This window comes from Panthera leo, chromosome A3 (assembly GCF_018350215.1).
Source record: "Panthera leo isolate Ple1 chromosome A3, P.leo_Ple1_pat1.1, whole genome shotgun sequence".
Classification (NCBI taxonomy): Eukaryota; Metazoa; Chordata; class Mammalia; order Carnivora; family Felidae; genus Panthera; species Panthera leo.
Genome location: NC_056681.1, coordinates 118,628,478 through 118,655,551, shown reverse-complemented (window position 1 = coordinate 118,655,551; position 27,074 = coordinate 118,628,478). Strand labels below are relative to the sequence as shown.

Below are 27,074 nucleotides of genomic sequence, written 5' to 3'. Positions count from 1 at the left end.
TTCCCCCATCCTCCAGCCAAACTGGCCAAGGATGGGGGCCTGGTTCTGGAAAACAATGGACAGAGAGGGCCCTGGGCCCCTCATCCCTCACACCACATTCTTGGCCATTGTAGGATGAGCAGTTGTTAATCATAGGGCCAAGTCTGTCATTAACATCACAAAATGTCAGAGGGAGGGGACCCTTTGAGATAAGCAACTCTTTTATTCTACAGAAAAGGAAACTGGGGCACAGAGAGGCGATGTGAGTCTCTCAAGTCCACCAGCTAGTTGGTAGTTGGTTGTAGCTGGGACCAAACTCCAGATGTCTGGACTCCACTTCAGTGCCCTCTCCACATGCTTCCTTGGGCCTTAGGACACTCACATGGGTCTTGCCTTCTCTCCTTAAGCCAGGTAGGGCTTGCTCCAACTTTAGAAGTGTCTGTTGGCAAAGAGTCACAGAAGCAAATTGCGTGGATTTTTCTCCCTCCAGACTCTGCTGTCCGTGCTCCTGTCCCCGCTGACACCGATCTCTATCCCCGCAGGTGTAGGAGGCTTTAAGGACTTCACCGTGTACTGAATACACGACAAACATAAGAGCAACTCTGATGTGCAAAGCACCGAGCTCCCCACTGCGGCGGGGCGTGGCACAAGAAGGGACTCCACCCTGGAGAAGATAATGAGCCAGTGGGGAAGACAGATATTAAAGAACTGATCGATCTACTAGGTAAGAGGAACGTCTGCTGAATTGCAGCTTCGACAACGTGCTATGGCAGCACAAAGGTGCTGGGGGTTCTGACTGGAGGTAACTGGGGAGTGCTTCACAGAGAGAGTGGCCCTTGAGTTGGGTCTTGAAGCCTGAACAGGAGTTCAATAGATAAAAAATGGAGGAGTCGAGGAAGTACCAACATCCCAGCTTATGGGAGCCACATGAGTCAGAAGTAAAGCATGAAAGTACTTAGATGTGTCTAGAGCTTAGAGAGGAATGGTGTGGAAGATAAAGCTGGAAAATAATATGTGTATAATGTTGAGTGCATAATAATACGCAGCAACGAATGATAGTTGAATTCTGTACCATTTATCCTACCTCTGATTGCGCCCTTTTCCTCACAAACTAAAGTCCTAAAAGCAGTGACTAAATCTTTTCACCTGATTCTTGGAATAACTAGCGAAGCAGAAGCGGGCCAGGAAGGTCATGGGATGTTATAAATGAAGGGAGCAGAGACATGTCCTGGTCCAAACCACTCCATTTATGGACATGCAAACCAAGGCCCAGGGAAAAAGAGTGACTGGCCCTGAGTCCCAAGGGAAGCAGGTAGAAGAGACGGGACCCCAGCCCAGGCCCCCCAACTCTCTGCCCCATGTTCTCTACGCTGCAGCAGATTCCAGAAAATAATCACACATGAGGCTGACCAGTATAATGATTGGAGGGATGTAAAATATCTCTTTCTAACCAGCCCAAGGCTTCCTCCACTGGAGTCACCAATGGAGTGGGAAAAAATAGAGCATGGAGAAGCCATCGCTGAGCAGATTTTGCCATTTATAAAAGACAGGATTGATAGAGGTGCTTTCTGACACTTGGCCCTGGGCAGAAGGTGAGGCAGCCCCATCAGGGGTGGGGACGTACAGGCAGGTCACAGGAGTCCTGGACAGAGGGAGAGGTATAGGCTTCTAGATCTTTGGCCCTATCCCACCTAGGTCAAGGGTGAGCTGATGGAACTCCTGTCTGCAGGACCCAGGGCCTTCTCAGAAATCTAGACCGGCACCAGCATCGCTCCCCACCAACCAGTCTCCCCTCCTGAAGAGTAGAAAGGGAAAAGGGGCAGGGGAGTGAGAACCGAGCTTCCCTCCTGGGCTCCAGGCATGCCGTGGATGTGTTGTGTTCCCCTGGCAGCAGGTGTTCTGATCCCATATATATGGGGGCTACAGGAGAAACCCCAGCCACGGGACATAAGTCTTGGCCCCCTTTCACTCCCTGTGTGACCCTGAGCAACCCCCTTCCTATTCTCTGGGCCTCGGTTTCCTCATCTGTAACATGAGAGGATCAGGTTAGCTGATCTTTAAAGGTCCTTCCCATTCTGAAGTGCTATGAGAACAAGCTTCATCATAATTAATAATAAATGCTCTGCCCCTAAAGAGAGCTTTTTCCCTTTTCCAAAGCTCTTTCACTCATAATATCACCGTTCATCTGCCTAGCAGCCTGGCCTGGCAGCCAGAAGCAAGCAGACCCTGGACACACAGTCTTTCACACTGAAAACCGGGCCTCTTGAGCCTTGTTCATCTAGACTGGCTTTGGGGGAGTTGGCTTCTGGGGTAGTGTGGCCAGGAGGATGGAACCTAACTTGCACCCTCACCCCTAGGAAGCCAGGAGAAGCAGCTCTTGTCTTCTAGGGAGCCAGAAGATGCCAAGGGGGAAGGCCTGAAAGGGGCTGAGTAAACGACCAAGGGTATGGGCCCAGGAAGTTTGTGTCAGATCAATGACTCTGGTATGATTACCTATCCCATTTACAGGTGAAAAAAACCTGAGGGTCCAGGAGTCATTATGGAGAAGAGAATGGGTTTGGAAGGCAGACTGAAGTCCCTTCCTGCCGAACAACCTCGGACAATTCTCTGCACTGCCTTTTGCCTCAGTTTCTCTATCTATAAAATGGACATAACCATACCCACCTTTCAGGATGGTGGTAAGACTAGAGATAATACATGTAACATGCCTAGCCTGACACACAGCAGATGCTTGATACATACTCTTTGGATGAATGGTTGAAAGAAGCAGTGGGTTGGTGGTCTCCCTCAGAGAAGCATTAAAAGGCTCAACAGTGACAGGTCAGGCCCGGATGTGGGCAGATGGCACTCCTGCTTCTGGATGGCTGCCTCCTCAACCTACCCCCAGTCAGGGGCCTGGGGCCTCTTCCATCCTGTCTCTCCTCATGGCCCGTGCCAGGGTCCCGTGAAAGACTCTCTGACCCTCCTTGGCAATGGGATTTGCATTCCGATCATTCTGCTCACTCAGCCCATCCAAGTCTGGAGTTGTTTGAAGCTAAGTAAGGCCTGCGGGATCATCTGCCACGGCACCTCATCGAGGAGATAAGGAAGTGAGACTCTGAGAGGGGCAGTGACGCCTCATCTGAGGTCCCACAGCCTGCGCCTCCTCACCACCACTGCCACCATGTTGACAGAAGAAGAAACTGAGGCATAGGGAGGCCTCCTGGTCTTCAGCAAGCCTGGTCTGGGCTCCGGCTGCCCTATTCTGTTCGGGTGGGATGCCTGATGTTGATGTCCAGTGCTCTCTCTGGCAGCCCATCCCAAGCCCAGGCTGGCCCACTGGTGCAGGACAGGGGCTATGGATGTCTGGACAGCCGGATAACCGCGGGGGGAGCAGAGGAGGAGAGCCTGGGATTGAGTGCTACCGGCCTAGCCTCCCAGCCTGTGCTTTCTCAGCCAGTTCCAGGAGCCATGCTGACCTGGGAAGGGTCACATTTCATGAGAGCAGGGCTTTCCCTTGGGTGTTGGCCCACCGTGCCTAGGTCCACAGCTGCGCCCTGCTGTTTCTAAGACAGCGGTGGCCCGGCGCAGGGTGGGGGGTGTGGCCTGGGCGGAGGGAAGCTTGGCTGAGTCCCAGTGCTGGCACTAATTCACGGTGTGCCCTTGCTTGTCACTCGACCTCTCTGCGCCTCAGTTTCCTCACCGACATAATAAAGGGCAGGACAGCGAGGCCCAAGGTCCCTTCCAGTTAAAGCATGCTGTGATTTCGGTGGAGGCTGGGGGTGGGGGTCGCTCTGCCCGTTCCTTTTCCCTTCCTTGCTCTTCTTTTTCCGTCATCAATTTATCTCCAGCTACCCAGGTCTCCCTGTCTCTGTCGCTCTTTCTGTTTCCATCTTTCGCTCTCTGCCTCTCTCGCTCTGTATTTTTCTGCCTACCGCTTCTTTTACTGTGTCTGTGAGTCTACCTCTGGTTTTATCTCCCTATCTGTCACACCCCCCTCTGCCTCTTTTTCCTCTCTTTCTCTGTAGTTAGAGGCGTTTCTCTCTGTGCCTAGTTATCTCTTTCCCTGGGTCTCTCTCCCTCGGTCCTGCCCGGTCTCTCCGCGGCTCTCCCGTTCGCTCCCCCACCCCTCCCCCTCCGCCAGCCCCCCTCCTCCCTCCCTCGGCGCGTCTCCCCAGTCCTTATTTGGCTGGGCGGGAGGGCTGGCGGGAGGAGGCGGCCTGCGGGCGGGGGGCGGGGGGCGGGAGCGGGGCCGGGCGGAGGAGGGCGGTGGGTGGTGCTGAAGGGACAGCTCCGCGGCGGCAGCGGCGGCGGCGTTGGCGGCGGCGGCCCCGGGGCGCGGAGCGGGTGCCCGGCGCGGGGAGAGGCGAGCGCAGCCATGCCCCAGGCCGCCTCCGGGGCAGCAGCAGCGGCGGCCGGGGCCGGGGCGCGGGCCGGGGGCGCCGGGGGGCCGGCGGCGGCTCGGGCGGGACGATGAAGCGGCAGAACGTGCGCACGCTGGCGCTCATCGTGTGCACCTTCACCTACCTGCTGGTGGGCGCCGCGGTCTTCGACGCGCTCGAGTCGGAGCCCGAGATGATCGAGCGGCAGCGGCTGGAGCTGCGGCAGCAGGAGCTGCGGGCGCGCTACAACCTCAGCCAGGGCGGCTACGAGGAGCTCGAGCGCGTCGTGCTGCGCCTCAAGCCGCACAAGGCCGGCGTGCAGTGGCGCTTCGCCGGCTCCTTCTACTTCGCCATCACCGTCATCACCACCATCGGTAACTACTCGCCGACGGGGGGCGGGGACCCGGGGGCTGGGCGCCGTGTCCCGGGGTAGTCCCGAGCCGGCCAGGGCTGGGGGGATCCCCCGGAGAGGGTCTAGGCGCCGAACCCCGCGCTGCCAGAAACCCGAGTTCAGCCTGGCTTGTCTGCTCCGCGGGGACAGGACTCGGGGGAGGCGTCGATTCCTGGCTCCGGACCTGACTCTCTGGCCGGGCCAGCCCTAACTTGTCCCTGCCAGGCTGCGCGAGGGCCTCAAGGGACTCTGAAGTGTGTGAGAGGGGCAGGAACGACCGGCGGAGGCTGGGGAGGAGGGGTGTGGCCGGGCCAGGCCCTGGAGCAGAGAGCTGAGTGTAGAGCGGCGGGGAGCGCGCGACTCCTCCGTGTCCCTGGCAGATGGGCTTCCGCACCTTGGCGTGTCTACACAGGCTAGGGCTCCAGGGAGACGTGTGGATGCAGGTACTCTGGCACTCCGCGGCACTCCCGCCTACTCCCGGTGCCTGAAACAACCCGTAACTGCTTCAGTGAGTGCCGCTTGGAGTGTGTGTGTGTGTGTGTGTGTGTGTGTGTGTGTGTGTGTGTGCGTGTGTGTCTGTGTGTGTGTGTGCGCGCGCGTGTGTGTGTCCAGATCCCAGAGTTTGGGCAAAGCCAGCCAGTGCGTTTAATTTTCTTAGGGCAGCAAATCTGATGCTGGAAGCCAGATCCAGCTGTCTGCCTTCTCTGCTGTCCCAGGAAAACAGTCACCTCGCAGGAATGGCCTCGGTTCTCTTCTCCAAACAGCGGTGCAGCAGGCCACACACACACACACTCAGACTCTCTCACAACATAGACACGGGCACATGTACACACAGGTGCACACACAAGCACACACAGGACATACACAGGCACACGTACACACAAAGCACACGAATGGATACCCAGGAAAGGGATCTCCAGAGAGGCCCTTGACGTGCTATTCAAAAGTGTCCAGATAGGAGTAAACACCTTACTTGCTCCCCAGGACTCTGTGATTCCAGCCCAGCTCCATCACTTTTCCCACTATATGACCTTGGGCAAGTCCCTTCTCCTGTCTGGGTTTCAGGCTCACATCCACACAATCAGGGGTTGGCCGAAATGATCTCAAGCATCCCTCCTAGTCCTGGCATGCTCTCAGCCCACCTTCCCCCAAAGCCCATTGGGATGTCTCCAGACCTCGATCCTTCCCATTCCTTCTCCTCTCTCTGGTCCCCCTCCTTGCCTTGGCTGAGCTCCCAGGGGCTCATTGCCACATGGCATAGCCCATGACAAGATGGCAGTGTTTCCCTGGGAGTCCACAGAAGTTGAGGGAGTAAAAGGCAGGACTTGATGCTCTTCCTGCAGTCTATCCACTTGGGACTGTGTCCCAAGGCTCCACTCCTCTCTGGGGTCCATGGGGAACTCTGCTATATAGTCTCTGCATTCCCCTCTTGGAAGAGGAAGAAAAGGGCCCCCGGAGTGGATGGGGGTACCTCTGAGTCCTGCTGACAGGGCAGAATAGTCGGACTCAGATCTGCCCAAAAAGAAGCCTCCCCTCCCCACTTCCCTGCTACCTGCCAAGGTTTCAGGAGCAGTGAACAAGCAAGTTAGGCCTTCCCCCCATCTCTTCCCCCATGTGGTGCCTCTGATTATGTGTCCCCTTTCTTAGTCCTGTGGTCCCTAGGTCCACAAGTAACTTCCCAACTGACTTTGCCTGCAGCTTCGTTCTCCCATGGAGCGAGCGCCCCTGGACAATGCCGCCAGAAAGAGTCTCCCCAAAGTGCAGCTCTGACCATACCAATACCCTCTCAGAGCCCTCAGTGACTTCCAGCTGCCCGTGGAATCTGGCCCATGCTCTTTATCCCAAATTTTAAGGACCTTCATACCTGGCACCAACTCTATGTCCGACTTCATTTCTCACTTCTTACTGGCATGATTCCTCCACTGCAGCCATGCGGTCTGTCTCCTGAGAACACCTTAAGCGTGCCTGTCTGGCACACCTTTCTCTCGGTCTCCTATTTACCTTGTCCAAGCTAATCTTGCAAGTCAAGCTCAGATCCCACTTCCTCCTTGAAGTCTTCCAGACCATCTCAGGCCACCACTCTAGACAGCTACGGGACTTACTGTCACGACAACCTGGGTGACACAGTGTGGGCTCTCTTGCCCAGTGTGGGCATGGTCATTTACATTTTAGGGGATGTGTTTTGCCTCTTTGACCACATACTGAATTGACCTCCACGTGGGCAGGGCCCTGTGGTTCCCATCTCTGTTCTCCCAGTGCCGGCACAGTACCCTGCCCCATGCGTGAGCACTCAGAGAATGCTATCCATGGGCTTAAGGTGTGCAGAAATGAAAGAGTGTCCTCCTTCCCCTCTATCCCTGCCATTTCCCAAAGTGCCTGTAGTCCTTACCAAGAGAGATGCTAAAAGCTGGGGGTAGAGGCAGACAGAGTGCAGTTCTGGTGATATTTGTTGATACAGTGCTGGGCAAGAGGAAAGACAGCATCAAAGCACCACCCTAGTTCTGTGGGGGCCCCAGAAAGGCACTGCCCACTTCCTGCCCCACCCAGCCATCCCTGGCTTTTTGTCACCTCTCTCTCTGGCTACGCCATCTGGCTGGAAACAGTCCACAGGGGCTCTGCTCTAAGAAAAGCCTGTCTGGGCTGTGATCAGATGGCTGGAATGGGCCCTATATTAAGCTGATCTTGACCCAAAACTCAAAGGCAATAGCCTCTGTCCACCTGATCCCTCTGGAGACCCACATAGGGCTCTCAAGGCACCAGGACTCACACTGGGATAGGAAAATGACAGAACCTGCCACTTAGTGATCACACTGCACTCCCATCTCACCTCTTGAATCTCAGCCTTCCCCACTCAGGAAAGTTGCCAGGGCAGGCATCGTTAGCTCCGTGGCATAGATGAAGACATGGAAGGGAAAGTAGGGGAAGGGACTCCCCCAAAGCCACGCAGCTAGTGAGCAGCAGAGTTAGAGCAAGAAGCTAGGTCTTCTGACTCCAAGCCCAGTGCTCTTTCCCTGCCGGTCTCTTGGCTGCTTCTTCTGCTTCCATATGCTGTGAAGCCCGGAGCCAGCTGAAATTGGCATGGCCAAGACGTGCTCAGTGATGCCAGCTTGCAGGGCGCTCCTGGGCAGCCCTGATTGGTCGAGGGTCGGCAGGGTCTGAGTTAGTCATTCACCTGGTTAGTCACAGTCTCCATGAGCTGCAAGGATTCCTCCAGCTCCCTCGTCCCTGGCCTCCCAGCCAGGAAACCCTTCCTTTGTTGTGCCCTAAGTTCATCAAACGCAAATGGAAACTCTTTTCTGGGAAAGCTTAACCTCTCTAGCTGTTGAGTCATTAAACTCCTCCGGGGCCCCAGCCCCATCTATTCATAGCCCAGAGGCTGTCAGAGCTGGAAGGGGACTCAAGATCAGCTCGTGCCACCCCCTCCTCTTACAGATAAGGAACCAGAGAGGTGACAGGAGTCACACAGCCAGAAGTTAGCAAAACCTGACTCCCCGGTCTCTGCTCCTTTGTCCAGGATGACTCTTTACTTAATATTATGACTAGGAGCGGTAACAGCAACAATAATAATAGCGGCCACGATTTCTTGTCTACTCTGTCAGGCTCTACACCCTCTCGTTGGATTCTCTCACCAATCCCTCCAGAGGAGCATTATGTGACCCCCGCTTTTCAGCAGAGGAACCCAGGGCTCTGTGTGTAGATGACTCACCCATGGCCTTGTGACTTGAAAGTATGGCACCTGCCCAGATTCAGCTGGGCCTCTTTGACTCCCAGGCCCTGGGTTTTCCGCCAGTTCTTTCCCAACTTCGAGAACCCAGTCCAGACCCTTAGATCTTGAGGGCACTGAGGCGACAAGGCTTGTCTTCTCCCCTGGCAAATCCCTTCCCAGGCGAGTGCCTCTCACTCCAGCGCCCCGCAGCCAGCCTGCTGCTCCCTGCACCCCGGCCGCTGACCAACCCAGACCACGTGGCAGAGCGGTGCCCGGCACCGGGCCCCAGCTGAGACTGCCGCGGGCTCACAGGTGCTGTGCTCCCATGTGGGCCCCCATAATCCTCGGGGCTCTAAGGCAACGAGAGGCCAGGTGATTGATTAGCTGATGGAGCTGGGGCAGAAAACCTTCTGTTCTGCTCTCTCCTCAGCTTCCGGCCTGTTCTCAGCTGAGCGCAGGCTCCCATCACCCACCACGTGGCCTGGGAGTCCTTAGATTGTGAACTCAAGCAGGCAGCTCATGAAGGAACCTGTACTTTTTTACATCTTTCCAAGAAGGAGGAAAGTACACAAGTGACCTGCCACCCTCTACATCCCAGAGCCCTCCGATAAAAGAGTGAAAGGAGACATCAGCAGTCATCCAAACACCCAGAGAGGTGCAGGTACAACCCTGATTAGAACCGAGGTCTTTGGGAGCCCCCACTGGAGTTCCCTCCATCACCCCAGCCTATTCCCCTCACGACCCACCATCTCTCTTAGCACCGAGACCTCTGGTTGCTTATCACTCCACTGTTCCCAGGCCTCCGTTGGCTTGCTGGGGTGGCGTGGAGGGGCAGCCCAGCCTGGACTGGTCCTACCGCCCACTTTCAATCGGCAATTCCCTCCTCCCTGCCCACAGGCCACCCCTCTGCCTTTTCCGTGGCAGTGTAGGAAGGTGGGCCAGAGCGCCTGGGTTCGTTTCTCGACCCACCTCTCCACTCACCTCCCCACCCCCCACCACTAGTTATGTGATCTTGAGCAAGTTACTTAGTCTCTCTGAGCCTGTTTTGTCATTTACAAAATGGGGAGAAGAATATCTGCCTCCCGGGATTAAAAGGATAATATAAAGGAATGCCTGGTACAGAGCAGGTACTTAATAAGCAACATCTACAATGATTAGTGCAATTAACATTATTTTCATGTATGATTACTAATACTCCCCACACAGAAGGGAACTGCTTGGTTTCCCAAGGATTACCAAGACCACAGCCACCTCTGCTCCCTCCTAACAGGTAGGGGACAGGGGGTTGGGGACCAGAGGCTGCCACATCCTTCCTTCCCTTTATTCTCCTGATCCCACTCTCCCAGCCCAGGCTTTCCAGATCCTCACCCATGACTGGAGTCCACCTGACATCCAGGCTCAGAGGCAACGCTCCCTCCTTTGAGCAGGCAGACCCTGCAGAAAACCAGCTAAGGACAGTGAGGCACACAGTAGTGGGAGAACCTGCCCTGGACTGGAGCGAGGAAGCAGAAGTTCAGTTCCACTTAGCCCAGCTGCTGATCCTCTGTGACCATCAGTCTCCTCATCTACAAAGAGGGTGTATTTGATCAGAGGTCCTTCTGACTGTCATGCCTCCTACCTAAGGGTCCCATTCCCACCCATCACGGTGGGGGACTGGAGACACGGAGGGAGTGGGGGCAAGAATAGGACAGAAATAGAAGACACACGCCTGGCCACAGTGGGGACAGGACAAACACAATAACTATTTTCAAAGAAAACATAAACAAGCACAGATGAGTGTAGTGCAAATCACCACCATAAACAGCTTTCAGCTGGCAGCACAAACGGTGAATCTGCGAGTCAATTTTGTAATAAAAAAAAAAAACGTAAAATGATTTCCCTGCAGCCAGCCAGCCAGCAGCAAGGGAAAAGACCCAGGTTCTGACGGAGATCATTATCAGAGACCCAGATGGGCACTCCCTCACCCCCCATCCCTGCCCTGGATGCAGGGAACTGATGTGTGTCCATAACACGTCAGGCAGTGTCTGGGGCACTTGTCACAGCCTGCATTCCCACTGCCGCCCTGAGAGGGCAGGCGTTATCATTCTGTTCCCGGCAAGGAAAGGGAAGTTCAGAGAGGTTCCAAAATTGGCCCGGGACCCTACAAATATAAAATGATAGTGCCAGGGCTCACTCCCAGGGCCGTAGGGAGTATCTTTTCACAGAGCCATGCAGCTCCCCGCCCCCCAGCACCCCCGCCCCTGGAACGTCTGCTGCCCCTTCTGTATGCACGTCACAAATGATGTCGGATGGGTGCCAGGGTCCAGCTGTGGCCTCAGCTTCGGGATCTCTAGCCCTCAAGAGTATTTAGCCCAGAGAGAAATCAGAATTTTAGCTCCAACCCTCTTATTTTACAGAGTGGAAACTAAAATCCAGATGGGAGAAGGGGCATGGTCAAGGCTGCAGTTATTGTCAGAGCTGGCCTTGGAGCCTCCCTTGGTGTTCTTGCCCCCCCCCCACCGCCCCCCCCCCCCCCCCCCCCCGCAGGCTCTTAAATAAAAGAGCAAGCTGCCAGCCAGACTGCTCTGCTTGCCCTGGGTCTCCTCCTGACCCGCCTGTTAGCCTCTGGCCATCAGACAGCCACATGACAAATGCCTTTCTAGGCTGTTGTCGCCGTGGAGAGAGCAGTCAAGGGTCCCAGTGATGCCGCTGCGTCCCCACTTGTCCACAATTCCTCGTTGTGGACAACTGCGTTGTCCCGAAACTGAGGTCCCAGGCAGCTCCCGGAGACGCATCCCGCACCCTCACCTGGAGCCACCCCACCCCAGGCTACTGCCACAAGTCACACCTTCCCCTTCCCCTTGTCCAGAGCCGGCCTCCGCTGCCATCTAGAGCAAACAGCTCCAGTCCTCCTGGTCCTGTGGCCTCCTGGGATCCCTGCCAGGCGGGGGCCCGCCTCCCACCCTCCACCCCCACAAAACCTGCCTCCTCACTGTCCCTGATTCCCAGTGACACACAAGGACTCCTTAGTGAGGGCACACACGGCTGCTGGCAATTCAAAGCAGGAGCCAGGCCTGGGAGCTAGAAACGGGGTTCTTTCTCTTTAGACAAATCCTTCCAGCTCTCTCTCGCTTCTGCTGCCCCTGAACTCACAGGAGGAGCAGACACTTCCCTGGTGTGCCTCAGTCTTCCCATCTCTACAGAAGAGATGTTCTGCAGGGGAACTAAAGAAGCCCTGCTCAGCAATGTGGAGCCACTAATGGTTTGCAAACACCGCTGTGTAAGGAAAGACCTGGTTGATCTTATTTAAACGCAGATTCTGAACCAGTAGGTCTGGAGCGGGGGCCTGAGATTCTGCATTTAGAAATGCAGAAACCCCCAGGGGACACTGATGCTGTTAATTCATTGTCCGCACTTTGAGCAGCAAGGATCTAAACAACCTGGAGACCTGGGAATAGACATGAGGTGTAGACTGTGGTTTTAAGGACGAGAGTGTGTAGAACTGGAAAAATCCCTAGATATCTGGTTGTGGAGCATCAGAGCCAATGGCCTCGGAGCCGGTGGATCCCTACTCTGAGGCCGGAGCGGGGCTGCGGCTTGCCCCGCAGGACAGGAGCCCTCCGTGGAGCCTAGGTGGGGCCCCGAGCTTTGCGGTCACGCAGGTGGGGGAAAGTGAGGAGGGGAGTGAAGAAGGGCTTGTCCCCCTGGGAAAGCCTGAAAACAGGTGTCTGCTGTCCTCAGCTCATCCACCTGGAAGCTCCTTAGGTCCATGGACAATGGGTGCCCTGGAGATTAAATGACCAAGTGGGAAACTGGCTTCTCCCTCATGGAGACTACCCATAGTCCCAAGGGGCGGTGCAGCCTCCAGTCCCCATTAGAAGAAGAGGTTTGGGAGCATTTCTTCTTTTAAGAACCCCAGCTTCCTGTGGGCTGGGATCCAGACAGCTAGGGCCCACGGAGGTCCCCAGGCCCAAGGTCCTCTGGCTACTAGATACACTGACTCTGCCATAAGCGACAGTGTGGAATGCATGCAGCTGGCAGGTGAAGGCCAAACTTTTAAGAGAGACATCAACAACCTAGGAAACAGAGCAAGGGAAGAGCATGTCAAATGAGGTACACTTGATGGGGACAGGCGTGGAAAGCATGCATGCTGCCTTCAAATTTTTGCTGGGCTATTGCAAGATTAAAGACCCGACCTCAGGCTGCTTGGGCCCAAGGGGTTGAACCAGCTCCAGGGGGTAGAATCCATAGAAAGACTTGATTAAGTCCAATCTAATGAGAACTTGTTAAAGTTGCAGCTGACCAAAGATGGACTGTGCTGCCTTGAGAGGCGGTGAGCTCCCCATCACAGGAAGCATACAAGAAGACACTGGATGGGCAAGCTGCAGAGGATGCCTGTATCAGTCAGGGTTCAGTCAGAACCAGTAGAAGAGATATATTACAGGGAATTGGCTTACATGACGGTCGTGGCTAGAGTAGACCATCAGGACAGACAAGCTGGAAGTCTTTCCAGCAGCAACCCTAGATCAGTGTTTGATTAATACCTAAGGCAAGTAGATACATTAAAAAGATCATTGGGGACTAAAATAAATGGCTTTTAAAATTCTTCCCGACCTTGAGATGCTCTGATTTCTTAATCTTTAAGGGGGCAGCCTGGAGAGCCCAAGTACCCAAAGTGGACTCAGCCGTGTCCTGGGGGCCCCCAGGGCCTCCGGATCACCTTCCAAATAGAACTGTCTTTAGCCTTCATTTCAGTTCGGTTTACCAAAAATCACTGAGGTCTCCTGAGTGCTAGGCACGGTACTTGCCACCAAAAGAATAGAAAACTAAGACCCAGCTCCTGCCCCAAGGAGCCTCTGGTCCAGTGGCATCCTGAAACCACAAGCTGAATGTTATCCATGCTAAATCCTAGTAAAGTGACTCAAAATAGGGATCTGAGAAGGCTTCCTGGAGCAGGTAGCACTTGAGGGAGCTTGAATGAGGAGTGAGGACCCTAGTAGGTGACGATGGGCAGTGAGAACTTTCTGGATGAGGCAATAGCATGAGACAGTCTGAGGGGCATGAATGTACCCAAGGAAGGTGGCAAGGACAGATCCTAGAGGGGTAACTTCTGGACTCTGGTGGGTGGACTTGATTAAACCACTGGGTGCCCCATGACCCTGGATGAACCAGTGGATCACCTTAATTGAATAGCAGGTACCTCCATGACCTTGGTTGAACCCGAGGGTGCCCCAAAACACAGCTGAACAAGTGGGTGCCCCCAGGATTCCAGTTGAACCACAGGGTCATGAACCTGAATCCCGACTGTCTCCCTTCACCCTCGCCCTGGTCACCCAGCAGACCTCAGCCCCCAGGGAAGTCCCTCCCTCCTGTCACCACACTTCCTTTTCTGGGCCACAGGACCACTCGGGAGCCCAGACCAAATCCAGTTTTATGGATGGTATGCAGGAGCCCCAGGGCAGCACTGAACTGAAGGAGATGATACTGTCACACAACACTGTGTGAACATCTTCTGCATGGACAGCCCCAGACCCCAGCTCTCAGACCCCTTCAGAATGTGTAGGGCCTCTCCCGACCACAGCCCCAGTGCAGAAATAACCATCTCAGAAACATCTGAGGGCTGTTCTCCCTGTAGAAGGGCTCCCTGGGACCTTGGGGGCAAGCGGGGGTGCGGGCAGTCACAGGCAGGAGGAAGCCTCCGATTGATGCACCAGGGGGGTCTGCCCTGGGCCGTTCCGTCCTGATCTTAGACCTGATGAGAAGCAGCCACTCCCCACAGAGCCTGCCTCAGTTTCCACGGTTAGGAACCAAAGCTGCCATTAGCTGGGAGGTTTCTCTGGGCTGAGCCTGTGACAACGATCACCTCATGTGATCCTCACAGCCAGTGGCACTGTTACAATCCCCATTCTACAGACCAGGACCCTGAGGCACGGAGGAGTTAGGGAGGGTGTGCAAACGCACACTGCTGGCAAGTGGCAGAACAGGGATGTGTAAAGCACGCACAGCCCTTGGCGTATAAAGCACTTGTTCATATAGTATCTCTTCTGAGGGTCCTGTGGACCCAGAATCACGGGTATCATTACTCCCACTTTGCCAATGAAGAAACCAGACTGGAGAGCATAAGGTCACTTCCTACAATCCTAAGCCAGTGATGTGGGAGCAAGAGTCAAATCAGGACCCCTCCCCAAACCTAAACCACCCTCTCCCCCAGAACACAAGTGCCCTCGCCTCCTACACAGTGGCTAAAGGTGGGTTATTCCCATGACACGGATGTGGGGACATTGCAGATGCCAGCCTATGGAGGGCAGAAAGGGAAATATTGGGGGGGGGGGGGAGGACAGTTGTCACTGGGTGGCCTTAGTTTCACACATTTGCCAAAGCCATCTTTCCGAACAGGATGGGAGCCCAAGACTAGAAATGAGAACAGAGTGACGGTTCTTAGGAGTGGCCAGTGAGTGAGAGAGGGGGCTTTGCCAGGGGCCACTTGGGCAAGTCACCTGCTTCCCAGTGTGTAGGGACAGGTGAGATGGCCCCTGCGTGCCGAGTAGGACACTTGTCCCCAGTAACAGCTGTTGTTTGGAGCCAGAGTGATGGGTGTCAGGGCCTGACTTAATTCATTAGGCCTGAGCCAAGCCCAGGAGCCTGGAAGTTTTAGGGTCCCCCAGCGAAGGGTCTGCAGCCAGGTTTGGGAAGCACAGGAGAGAAGAGAAGTTATTAGAATCAGCATTCTGTAGTTTGGAGGCTGGGCCACTTGCCAGCCAGCCTCTAGCATTTTCTTTCTGGGTTTCCTTGGTACTTAAGAAACATTCAAGGGATGGCTAAAGAAGAACCTTTGGAGTTTGCAAGCCAAAGCTCCTGGGGCGAGCCAGGTGGCGGAGACAGCAGGAGTCGGTGGGTGGCCCCAGGAGAAGGCGGCACCCCCCCTCCAGGTAAAGGGGACTGGGAGTCTTAGTGGGGTCCTAGGGACAGGCTCCACCTTCACGACTTTAGCTCTCAGGCTGCTCTTAACCCCAGGGAAGGGAATCAGCCCCAGCGAGGCCCGTCAGCCATGTGAGCATCACTCACCTGCGAACAAATCGGGGGGCTTTGGTCCAGCTGAGCCATGTGACTCCCTCTTCAATATGACCTTGCATCATGGGTTTTCCAACAGTGAGGGTTAAACATGGTAAGACCCTCTGGGGCCGCCCTTGGTCTTTGATCCACCTCTAGGTGGGGCCAGAGAGAGAGAAACCTGGACCCAAATTGAGTGGCAGGCCTCCTTCCCTAGGGTGTCACGCCCAGCTCAGTGCCCCAGAGTTGGAAACACTCGTCTTCCGTGGGACCAAAGAGGCCCTGAGGTCCCCTGCCTGCCCCTCAGAGTCAGCCACTGGGTTCATGGAGGTGGGCTATGTGTCCTTTCTCAGAGCTGTGGCTAACGACAGCTTACTGCAGTTGAGTAAGGAAAGTGGGACACACGATCCCCTCCATGTTTCTCAGTTCTCTGGCTGGGAGACCCACAGCAGGTCACATCCCCCCGGCCTTATCCGTGAGGGACCGGACTGGTGTGTCCGAGCCCCCCGTACAGCTCTGACCGTCTGTGTTGGACCTGCTCCTGGCCTCTACCTCCAGCCCTTCCTAACAAGCACACTACTCAGGGTGACATGCTTGTCCCCACTTCACCCCATGCTGGCTGAGCCCTGGAGGGACTTCCTCTGTGTCAGTCCCAAGAATAGAGCTCTGTACAGGACCTCCAAGTCACCCCTTTCGGAAAGAGAGCATTTCTGACTGTGGCCGAGGCCGCGCTTATCAGCAGAGCAAGTCTGCTGTCCCAGCCCCTGGGACAGCTGGAATGCAGGAACCTCCCACCGGAAAGGGCGGCACCCCAGCTGGAGCTCCCACAGTAGTCCGTGGGTGGGGTGTGGGAGGCAGTCACGGTGCTGGGAGCAGGCTGACCCCAGCCAGCGCCGTCTGACAGGGGGTGGCCAGGAGAGAGGCTGCAGGGTGAGCTCAGGGTGCTGACGCTGGCATACTTGTGCAGAACAAGGGCTCAGCTTGGCAGTGGATGGCATCGCAGCGAGCCCTGGGGTCCTCGGGATTCTTTGAGAATCACTGATTCAGTGCAACACTTCTCTCTTCCAGATGAGGAGACGGAGATGCAGGGAGGGGGCGGAGGGAGCTGGAGAGTGAACCAGAAGTTCACAGAGCCAGTCCTCAGACCCAGCCTCCCAGCCCTTTCCACTCCCTCAGTATGCCCGCACAGTCATCCCTCCTCTCCCTCTGGTTCTCTGAGCGTCTTCCATGTGTCAGGCACCGCTCTAGGCCCCAAAGACTCAGCTCCTGTCCTTACAGTGTCTACAGTTGAGAGGAAGTAGGTAGGTGTACCCAGGGCTATGCGGTCACAGATAAACAACGTCATCTCACTGGTAACAAGTGCCAAGAGACAGCAAAACAAGAGGATGTGGCAGAGACAGGGATGGGCAGAGGGTTCTATATGATGCAAAAATCAGGAAAAGCCTCTGGGGGGCAGAAGAGGGAGGGACAGCAAATGCGAAGTTGCCCGTGGGCCACAGTTGGGCATGTTTGAGGAAGAGCGCAGGAAGGGCAGTGAGCTACAGCATACTGAGCCAGGGGGAGGAAGCGTGGAAGGGTTGGGTCTTGCAGGGCCATGGAGGCCATGGTCAAGAGCTTGGATTTTGCTCAAGGTGTGACGGAAGTCACTGGAAGATTTTAAGCGCTGTGTTGTGTGATATGACTAAAGTTTTTACCAGATCCCTGTGGTAGGGGTTGGGGAAGGTCAGGTGGTTGTAATTCAAGAGGGAAACAGGGAGACCTGCCAGGCTTCCAGTGACCTGAGAGAATGAGGGTAGGTTGGACCCAGGTGAAGACTGTGGACGTGGTGAGCAGGCGTGGATTGAGGGCATGTGTTGGGGCAGAGTGGCCGGACCTGATGCGTGTGTTGGGGAAGAGGAGGGTGGGAGAGGACTGTACGCATCAAGGAAAGAGGATAGTCAGGGGTGGCCTTTGACCTAAGCAACCGGATGGAGGGTGAGCATTGTCTGAGACGGAACGTAAAACCCGGAGAGTAACAGGTTTGGTAAACAGATGAGATTCGAGAACTTCTGTTTTCAGACATACAAGTTAATTTGCAGATGCTTATTACCAGCCCCTGTGGGCAGTTAGATAGACAAGTCTGCAGCGCAAGGGAGAGGTCAAGGCTGAAATACAAATCTGGGAGTTATCAGATGGAAATAATATTTAAAGTCACGAGGCTAGATGAGATCACCTGGGAGGAGCGGGGAGCAGGGGAGAAAAGCCCAGGGCCAGCAGCACCACCACCGCCCCCAACACGGGGAGGGAGGGAGGGAGAGCAGGAAAGGGGGCCTGCCAGACACTGGAGAGGAACCTGGAGACCAAGAGCAGTGTTTCAGGAGAGAGGGAGCTGTCAGCTGCCAGCTGCTGCTGGGAAATCAAGTCAGATGACCGCAGGGAAACCACCAGGGCAATTGGCAGCCTGGCGGCCATGGGAGACACTGACTATGAAAACAGAGGGCCACGTTCAACAGCTTGTTCCGGGAGCAGAAGGTGGTAGGGGCGACTTTTGTATCTGTGGAGCCGGAGGTGGAACAGAGGGACCAGGTTTCAAGAGAGGCAAGGGAGAGAACACACGGCCGTCACGGCTCCCCGTCTTCAGGCCTTTTTCATAAATGCTTCGCAAACCCTCCTGCAGAGGCCCGTGAGCAGTTATCATTATGTCCATTATGCAAACGAGGTCCAAGTTCCAGCTCAGTTATCAGCTCAGGGCTCCCAGCCAGGGACCCAGTCCAGGCCCATCTGCCCCCAAAGCCCCTGCTTGTCGTGCAGCAGCCCCCCAACCGGCCCCTGGTTCTGCCAGTCTCTCCTTGCTGCTGCCTCCCCCCTCTGCCCCGTCTGCCCCACCTCCCCATCCATCCTTGTCCTTTGATCGTTTCTGCCGGCTTCCAGCAGTCTTGGCCTCTGCCTCCCTCCTCTGGGTGAGCTCTGCTTTTTCTCTTTGATCCGGCAAGTCTGTCCTCAGCTGTGTCCTCAGCTGGGCCCTGTGTCCCTCTCCCTGTCAATGCAGGATGTCCTCACACCTCTTCCCAAAGGTGGGGGGTCTGCAAGCACAAGGGCCTTGGGGGAGCCCGGGTATGTGGGATGGGAGTGTGGTTCCTGCCCACCCCGCAGCTGCTGCTGGGGGCTCTTCAGGCCGGGCCCAGCTGCAGTCCAGTCCCCACTTAGCACTGAGGGTCCCGAGATGCGAGCTCACAGGCCACAGATGCACGTGGAGGCAGCCAGGAGTGGGCAGCTGGAAGGGCCAGGCATTCTTACCCTGATGGATCAAGACGGGCCTCAAAGTTCTTCTCAAGAGAATGGGACACATGGGAAGCGGTGGTCAGGAGTCCCAAATAGGGCGACATAGCTGACAAAACGAGCCACCTGGCTGCCACCACATGCCTCCAGAGAAGAGCGGGACTCAGGACCCCAAAGTCCCTTTTGGAGCCAGATGATTCCAGCGGAAAGTCACGAGGCAAGGCCTAGAGATAAGTAAGGTAGAGAGGAAACCTGCCGGGACCTGGGCCACGTCACTCTCCACCCAGCCTGGCTGCTCTCCTCCCCACCCTGCCTACATCCTGACCCAGACGAAGGGAGGCCCAGAGCCACCTTCAGCTCCTACAGGGAGGCCCAGAGCCACCTTCAGCTCCTACCTCGGATTCTGAGGCCCTGCCCGCCCCCGGCTGTGCTGTGACCCGGCTCCCAACTGGAAGAGATGAGCAGAGGGGACACGCAGGCACCACGGGGCCCAGCCACTCCCCAAAGCCCTGACAGGGGGCTGTGGTAGTAATTAGCTTCTCACACATCCCCGGGGTTATTTTTAAGCCTCGTTCTTCCCTGGTTTATTTTTAAAGTAACACTGGCACGCGGCTGGCCAGCTGCCCTTCCCAGGTGCCGTGCCGATTTGGGCCAGGAACGGAGCAGGGCAAAATGCGCCCCTCCCCTGGGGCCCCCCACCGGGTGCCAGAGTTAACCAGCCCCTCACTGGATGGCAAGGGAAGTTCCTGCTGCTCTGAAAGCCCAGGTCCAGCCTGGGGCGAGCAGGTGGGCTGGCGGCGGGAGAGCCCCCCCTCCTCCCACTCGGCCCGAAAACTCTCACATCTCTGTCCTGCCACTGATGCACACGCTCCATGACCTCGACCAGGTCAGCTCACCTGCCCAGGCCTCAGCTTCCTCACTGCTCAGCTGGGAGAGTGATAGCCATACCTGCCTCCCTGACTGTCAGACACTCAGAAAGAGAGTGAGAAACTGAAGCAAGGCTCGAGCATACAGGAAAGCGCTGGGATGAACTCTCCACTCAGCCGGGCTGCCCCCCACTGTCCCACTAAACTCCCTTGAAGCCCTGCCTCGCCCCCTGGGCGAGTGACTCCTCCATGAGAGGCTCCTCGGTTCCCTTCATCTCTTACCCACCTGCCCGGAGACCAGCCTTCCACATTTGCAGTCTGGCCGAGCTCTGATCCAGGCTGCCCGGGGTGCAGGGGCAGCTGTCAGGCTGCTGGTGGCCATTACAAGGCTTCTGCTTGGGATGGGGGTGGAGAGGGCAGAGCCCCCACCCCCACCACCCCCACCCACCTCCTCCCTGGCAGCCTTCCAGAGAGCTCAGCTATGGAAAAGCACTGCCAAGGGTGAGCTCCAAAACACTTTCCTCAGCTCCAGAGCAATAGCTAAGCCTGGAGAGCTATGACATATGGTAGAGGACACCGAAAGGCAGGTTGAAAGTTTGGGCTTCTTTCCCTGTAGTCAATGGGGAGTCACAGAAGGTTTTTGAGTGGAGGAGTGACATTTTGAGCCGAAAGCGGGTTTTTACGCAGACAGCAGAGTGGGGCATAATCTGGAAGTTGGGGTGGGGAAGATTAGGGAAGGGGCTGGAAAGCTGCCAAGGAGGTCAGGAACCACTGCCCAAGCCCAGACTGCAAAGGGTGAGGGCCTGGATGACTCTGGTGGCTAAAGGAACAGAAGAAAAGGACAGGACTAGGAGGACTAGGACAAGGTGTGCAGGGGAAAGGAGGAAGGGACGGTGTTCAGTCTGGCTAAGGAATGAGCACATTAACAGGAATCGGGCAGTACAGAGAGAGCCAACATGGGGCAGAAGGGTGCTTTCGGGTTGTCACAACAAGCTTGGGTGTCCCAGTTCAACCACGTAGAGCATGGAGTGGAGCTGGAGGCAAGTTCTTGGCGGCCCGCTCTGGGAGCCAGCATCAGAGCAGCTCATGCAAAGTCCTGCCCCACTCTTACAATCAGGGTGCAGCGGGTGAGACTGCAAAGGACCAGCAGAAGCAGGAGAGTGGAGTGTCCACAAAGAAGGCAGAGGAAGACTGGCCATCGGGGATGAGCGTGGCCAGAATATGAAGGACAGTAATGATGCCAACATCCAAGACCCTGTGTGTGGTTGTCCAGGTTGTGTACTGTCCAAAAGAATCCAGCTGATGGGTTAGGAAGCTGAAGTTCAACATGCTCAGCAAACTATGCACTCCCAGAGGCTACATCCAGCCAGAGGGGCCCATTTTTTTTTTTCTAATTTATTCTAGAGTTGCCACATAGGTACGGACAGCCCTGTGCCACGGGGTCTGACACTCAGGAAATTCCCGAGGTTTTCAGCAAGAGTGGTCTTGGTGAAGTGGGGGCAGCTAAAGGGGTGAGAGGGGAGGCAATTCTTGGGGGAAGTAAGACCAAGGAAAGGGCATGGTAGGCCTGTCTCCCTCCCTTTAAAAAAACAAACAAACAAACAAACAAACTTGTGGCCAATACTGAGACACTAGGAGAGGACAGTTTGAAAATACCGCCAAACGGGGGGCCTCCAGAAACAACGCCAGGAGGAAGAGCCCAGGACCGGGGCAGAGTGCAGTCAGGGGGTCGGCCTTGGGAAGGGAGTCTCTCCTCCTCTGAATGGGAGAAGCTGGAAGGGAGCAAGGCCCACAGAGAGAACAGGAGAAACAGTATGGGGAGGGCCTCACTCTGCCATGTTTTAGATGTATGACCTTGAGCAAGTCACTGAACCTCCCTGTGGCTCAGCTCCTGCATCTTTAAATGGGAATAATAATAGTACCTACCAAATAGGGTTGTTTGGGGATTAAAAGAGGAGCATGTATTTGCTCGCTTAGAGCAATGTGGCACGTGGTAAGCACCATATAAAAGTCAGCTAGTATTGTTTTGAATTGGGGAGGAGGGAGCCGTGACAGAGGCATTTAATCATTTGAATAAAGTCAAGTGCAGAGAAAGCTAGCTTGCCCAGATTCCACATTGAGGAGGGGTGGGGAGGGGGGGGCACAGCAGAACTGTAAGCAGTAGCTGGAGAGAGCTGGGTCCCGCGGAGACAGCCTGGGTCCTGGGGACGCTGCCCAGCTTGGAGCTCTTGGCACCATAAAAAGCAAGTTCAGGGCACCAATGCATAAATAGGAGCCTCTCTAGGCCATAGGAGCCATGAAGTCATTCTCCTATTATACCGGATTCTGGGCTGTGAACAGCGGTGAGGGTGGAGGGCTTAGAAGGCGGCAGAATGGCAGAGATAATTGAAAAGGCTGGGAAATCAGAGGTCAGAAGAGAGGTGGCAAGCCCAGGGTGAGTCAGGCAGTGGGAGGCAGGCTGGGGGACGAGTGTCTGCATCCATGTCTCTGTGAGAAGGGCAGCGTCCCCAGGGATGGGGACAGCTGCTTGCTGTCTCCAATGAGGACAACAGGCTGAAAGGGAAGGGTCCGAGCCTTGGTCATCTCATTCTGCCTGAGGAGCATTTCCGACAGGGCGTAGGGTGCAGTGAAATGTGTTTCCATGGAGAGTGATGGAATCTTAGCCTCTGAGCGGAGTCTGTCTTTGTGGGGGAGGGGCTGGATCTGGGGACTTCTTTAAATCCTAAACAACTTGAAGGGACAGCAGGGCCCAGAGGCCAGGTCCTGTGAGGGGCTCTTCCTGTATCGAGGTGCAGACTGCCCGCCCATCTGGTTCTTGCATTCTCTGCCCTGGATGGTGGACAGAGTCACGCCAAGAGGCTACTGTGGGGACATGTGGGGTGCTGGAGCCAGCGTGTATGTGCATGTGTCTGTGTGTGCACTTGTGCACACATGCTTGTGTGACTAGTGGGGGTGGGGACACCACATCTGCAGGCCGGCTCAGAGGGAGAGAAGGTCCCGGCAGCTGGCTCCAGGCTGAAGTCCCTGTTGCCTGGAGTCCCTCTCCTCCTGGGCACTGTGCCAATCTGCACCATCTGAGCTCCTGAGCCCTGGGGAGAGTGCTGAGCCTAAGAAAAGCCTCCTTCACATCTCCTGGCATCTGTTCCCAAATTCCCTGCCAGCCCAGAGCTGTCTGGGCCACTAGCCACGACCAGAAAGGGGAGTGTGGAAGCAGGTGGTGGAGACAGGGGCCACAGGGGCCACACTCACTCCAAGACCATCCCACCCAACCCAACCCCTCCATTAAGACTGGCTCCCTGCATCTGCTGGGAATCCGCTGTGGACGCTGGGCAAGGTGGGCCAGCGGAGAGAGACCCACCTCCGTGCAAAACCCTAACACCTGGCAGAGAGTGGCGAGGGCAGGAAATGGTGCCATTCTTCCAGTTGGGGGAAAGTGCGTCCAAAGAGGGGGCCCGGAGCTGTCCTTGGAGGGCAGGAGAGATGGAGGAGGCAATTCCAGGCAGCTGTAACACGAGGAAGTGCCCAGAGGTGGGATGTGGGAAGGATGCAGGGAAGCCTTGCAACAGAAGGTACTAGAAGTGTTGGGCCAGGCCAGGTAGGGGGTTAGTTGTGGACACCCCAAACTGCATTTATACATCTGGGGAATGAATAAAAGAAGGCTTCCGAGGGGTGGGTGGCAGCTCAGAGCTGTGCTTAAAAAAGTAATAACACTAATAACATCCAGCTTCCTGAGACTCTCCGTGTGCCAGGCCTTGTGCTAGGCACTTTACCCACTGTATTTCTAATGCCCAGGCCACCCAGCTACCTAGCAAGAGAGGGGCTCACAGAGGCAGTGTGAGTTGTGGGAGAGGCAGCAGGTCTGGAATCAGGAGACCTGGGTCTCAGGTCCAGCTCTGGGGCTCTAACCTTGGGTGAAACACCCACTTTCCCAGGCTTCACTGTCCCCAGCTGTTGAACGTGGACCACCCCTGCCCAGAGGGCCACACAGGGCTGCTGTAAGGATCAACGGGAATGTTCCTAAACACTGTAGAGTGCTGTGCCCACGTGGGTCTCCTGAAACTCAGCCAGGGCCCCCGCTGTGCTGCTCACCTCGTAGGGCACACCTTGTCTGGTGCTTGGGAGCCCAGCCCCTCCATCTGTAGCCGCTGGCGCTTAGTCAAGGCCCAGCCCCTTTGGGCCAGCAGCGCTTTGCCAGTGTGAAGGCCAGTATTCAAAAGCCCAGGCCTTTCCCTCCCTCTCTCGGGCCACCCCTGTCTCTGCTATACCCAGCCACCCTGGCTTCTCTTCCCCTGCAACTTTAGCTCACAGTGGTCCTAGCCAGGACCCAGCTCTTTGTAACCCTGCAACCCAGCTCCCCAAAGCTGACCAGCCAGTCAGCCTGTAATCACAGTCCCTGAAAGAGATAACCTGACTGGCTCGGCCCAGCAGACAGTTTGGGTCCTCTTGGATCAGGTGTCCATCAGTCGTCCAACCAACTGCAGGCTAGGCCGAGGTCACATGGGGCAAAGGGGCTGGCCAGGCCCTCAACTAAGGTTGTTGCAGGAAGGGGGAAGGCACTCCAGCCATGTCCATCGAAGACAGCCTTCCTCGGGGCCCTGTCCCTTTGCCCTCCAGCTTCCCCCTCCCCACTTCCTGCTCAGGGCCATATTGAAGTATCCCAGGAGTCTCCAAAGAGACCTCCGGAGGGCTGCTCCCTGGGACAGAAAGGACCAGCCTTTGGAGGGACACCATTTTCCTCCTCACATGGTTTGAACACCCACTGTCCTGCCCTGAGGCATTTACAGTACTCTTAGGATGATGGCCCACGTTTTCCATGAGCTGTCAACCAAGTGCATGGCCCCAGGGACACCCAAGAGTGTCTGGACTCCGAAAGCCAAAAGATCTATGTCGAATCCTGGCTTTGCCAATTTTTATCAGTCCTTAGCCTCCCTGAGCCTCAGTTTCCTTATCAAAATGGAGCTAACAGTGCCTACCTTGAAGGTCACGGTGGGGACTGGAGATAATTAACGTAAGGGTGCTGGATTGGCGTTAGCGGTAGGGGCACTAAGGGCAGAGAAAGCATAGGCTCCCCTCTGGCCCGGGAATGCCCTCCCTTGCTCTCCCTCCTTCCTCACACACTCCCCCCCTCCCCACTCCCACCTGCCACCCCACACTCAGCCTCACACAGTGGGGGCCAGGAGGCAAGTCTCCACCAGGAGACCGAGCCTGGGCCCTGACCGCCTCTTAAAAACTGTTGTCCAGTGTCCAGCACCACCCGGGCCAGCTGGCCCCCTCCCCGCTTTCCGTGCAAGCAGACTTGACTAAATGAAGCTTTGCTCACGGAGGCATCACTGCGCGTTAGGAGCTGGGTCAATATGGCAGGCGGGGTCCGCCAGGAGAGGCAAGAGAGTGGCAGAGACGGACGCCGTGTGGAGAGCTGAGAGGACGGGATGCTCTTGGGGCCAGAGCAGGAGGAAGGTTCCTCAGAAGGCTCCTCAAGAGGGAGAAGGCAGGGGATAGCGGGGCAGGAACACAGCAGCCGGCGTTGCATCGGCACAGGGAGTCGGTGAGAGTGGAAAAAGGGAGGAAGGTCTTCACCATAAGTCTATAAATTGAGGATTGTGCTAAAACTAAAAATTTACTTAAACAAAAGAGTAAATGGTAGAAGGAGGAGGAGGACAAGGAGGAGAAAGGGGGACAGAGAGAGTATGGCCTCAGACAGTAACCTTGGCCCAGTTTCTGGCGACAATAAGGGCCAGGCAGCTCCGTGCATGAGCCAGGTGTTCACTCCAGCCCTGAGCAAGACACCCAGGTATCTGGGGACACCCTTTGGAGGCCTTGGGGAACATGAGTGCCACGTTCCCGGCCACAGGAGCGCTGGCAGGATTGCTGTGCCTTTCAACTGCCTCCGGTTTCCGGGTGCCCACAGGATCCCCCTGTCTGGGTCCCCCTGTCACAGGAAGGTGCCTCTGGCATAGACTCCACACATCCTGGGGCAAGTCTTTATTTCAGGGACCATCTCCTCTCAGCCTCCCACTCGCCTGCTTCTCTTCCCAGAGGGCAAGACCGAGCCACCCTCAACTCCATGTCCTCTCCTGGCACGGAGCAGAGTAGCTGGCTCAAAGCAGGGGATGCTTAAGAAACGTCTGCTCAATTAATTAAGACAGGCTAAGAGGAACGAAGCCATCTTTGCCCCTCTGATTTTCCAACTGATATTCTTGAGACCAGCCAGGTGCTGCAGCCTTCCTGGGTCCCCTGCCGCCCACTCGGCCTCTGTAGGCACCACGCCCCCCTCTTCCAAGGCTGGCTCTGAGCTCCCCTCTGCCTCTTGTCATCCGGCTCAGGCCAGGAGGGCATCTTCTGGGGCACGGCAAGGCCCAGCCTCCTGGGAGAAGGGCCTGGATGGGAACAAGGCCCTGGAGGGGGCACCTGCTTTGACCCCAGTCCAGAAGCCCGGGAGGCCACCGAGACGCGGAAGAAAGAGCAGGAAGGCCTGGCTCTGCCACGTGCCCGTGTGGCCTGGTCCAAGTCACCCAGCCCCTAGGCTCAGTCTCCTCAGCTGAACACCCCAGGCACCTGCCTTCCAGAGTGCAGCATCTAATCCGTCAATGTTGGCTAGACTGTGCACAGCCACAGGCCTGAATCTGTGCCCCGACTCGGCCACTCACCGGCTGTGTGGTCTTAAGTGAGTAACGGGAACTTTCTGTGTCTCCGTTTTCTCACCTGTGAAATGGAGACAATACCTCTCTCATACAGGGTTTGTGCAGATGAACGTAAATGATGTGCATGAAGCACTTTGTACGGTGCCTGGCACACCAATGCTCAATAGATGTCAGCTTGGTCATTATTACTGTTATTACTGGGAAAACAAAATGAGAAAAGTGGGGGGGGGGGGGGGCGGCGCCTAGGTGGCTCAGTCGGTTAAGTGTCTGACTTTGGCTCAGGTCATGATCTCACGGTTCCCGGGTCCAAGCCCGCATCGGGCTCTGTGCTGACAGCTCAGAGCCTGGAGCCCGCTTCCGATTCTGTGTCTTCCTCTCTCTCTGCCCCTCCCCTGCTTGTGCTCTGTCCCTGTCTCTCAAAAATGAATAAATGTTAAAAAAAAATTTAAAGGAGGAGGGGGAGGAAAGAAGGAGGAAAAAGAGAGAGAGAAGGAAGAAAAGGCAAAGAAGAAGCTAAAAAAGTAAAAAGAAGCAAAGATTCCAGGGTCCAGGAAGCTGGACTCCAGGGCTAGATGGGGGTCTATTGGGGACCCCTGGGGGCTCAGCAGTCAGTAGGGGGAGCCTGGGGACCAACAATACTCCCTGACGCCTTGGCCCATGTTAGCCCCGGGAGACCTAGACAGGGAGACGTGGTCATCTCCTCCCTGACTCCATGTGGCCTCCTGTGCTAGGAGGCTGCATGGGGGTGGGGTCGCAGACTTCAGTCTGCCTCAGCTGTGGGCCGTATTCAGAGCACTGCCGGCCAGGCCAGCCTAGCTCCGGCCCCCTTGCAGGAAAATGCAA

The 27,074-nt window shown here is 56.1% G+C and overlaps 1 protein-coding gene across 1 annotated transcript in view; it reads left to right on the top strand.

The window, feature by feature from the left end:
- The first annotated feature begins 4,404 nt into the window (after positions 1–4,404).
- Positions 4,405–27,074, top strand: part of KCNK3 (potassium two pore domain channel subfamily K member 3) — a 35,021-nt gene continuing 12,351 nt past the window's right edge. The window contains exon 1 of the mRNA XM_042933471.1: positions 4,405–4,714. Coding sequence (XP_042789405.1) covers positions 4,432–4,714 — 283 coding nt within the window. The 5' untranslated portion in view covers positions 4,405–4,431. The remainder of the gene's footprint in view (positions 4,715–27,074) is intronic.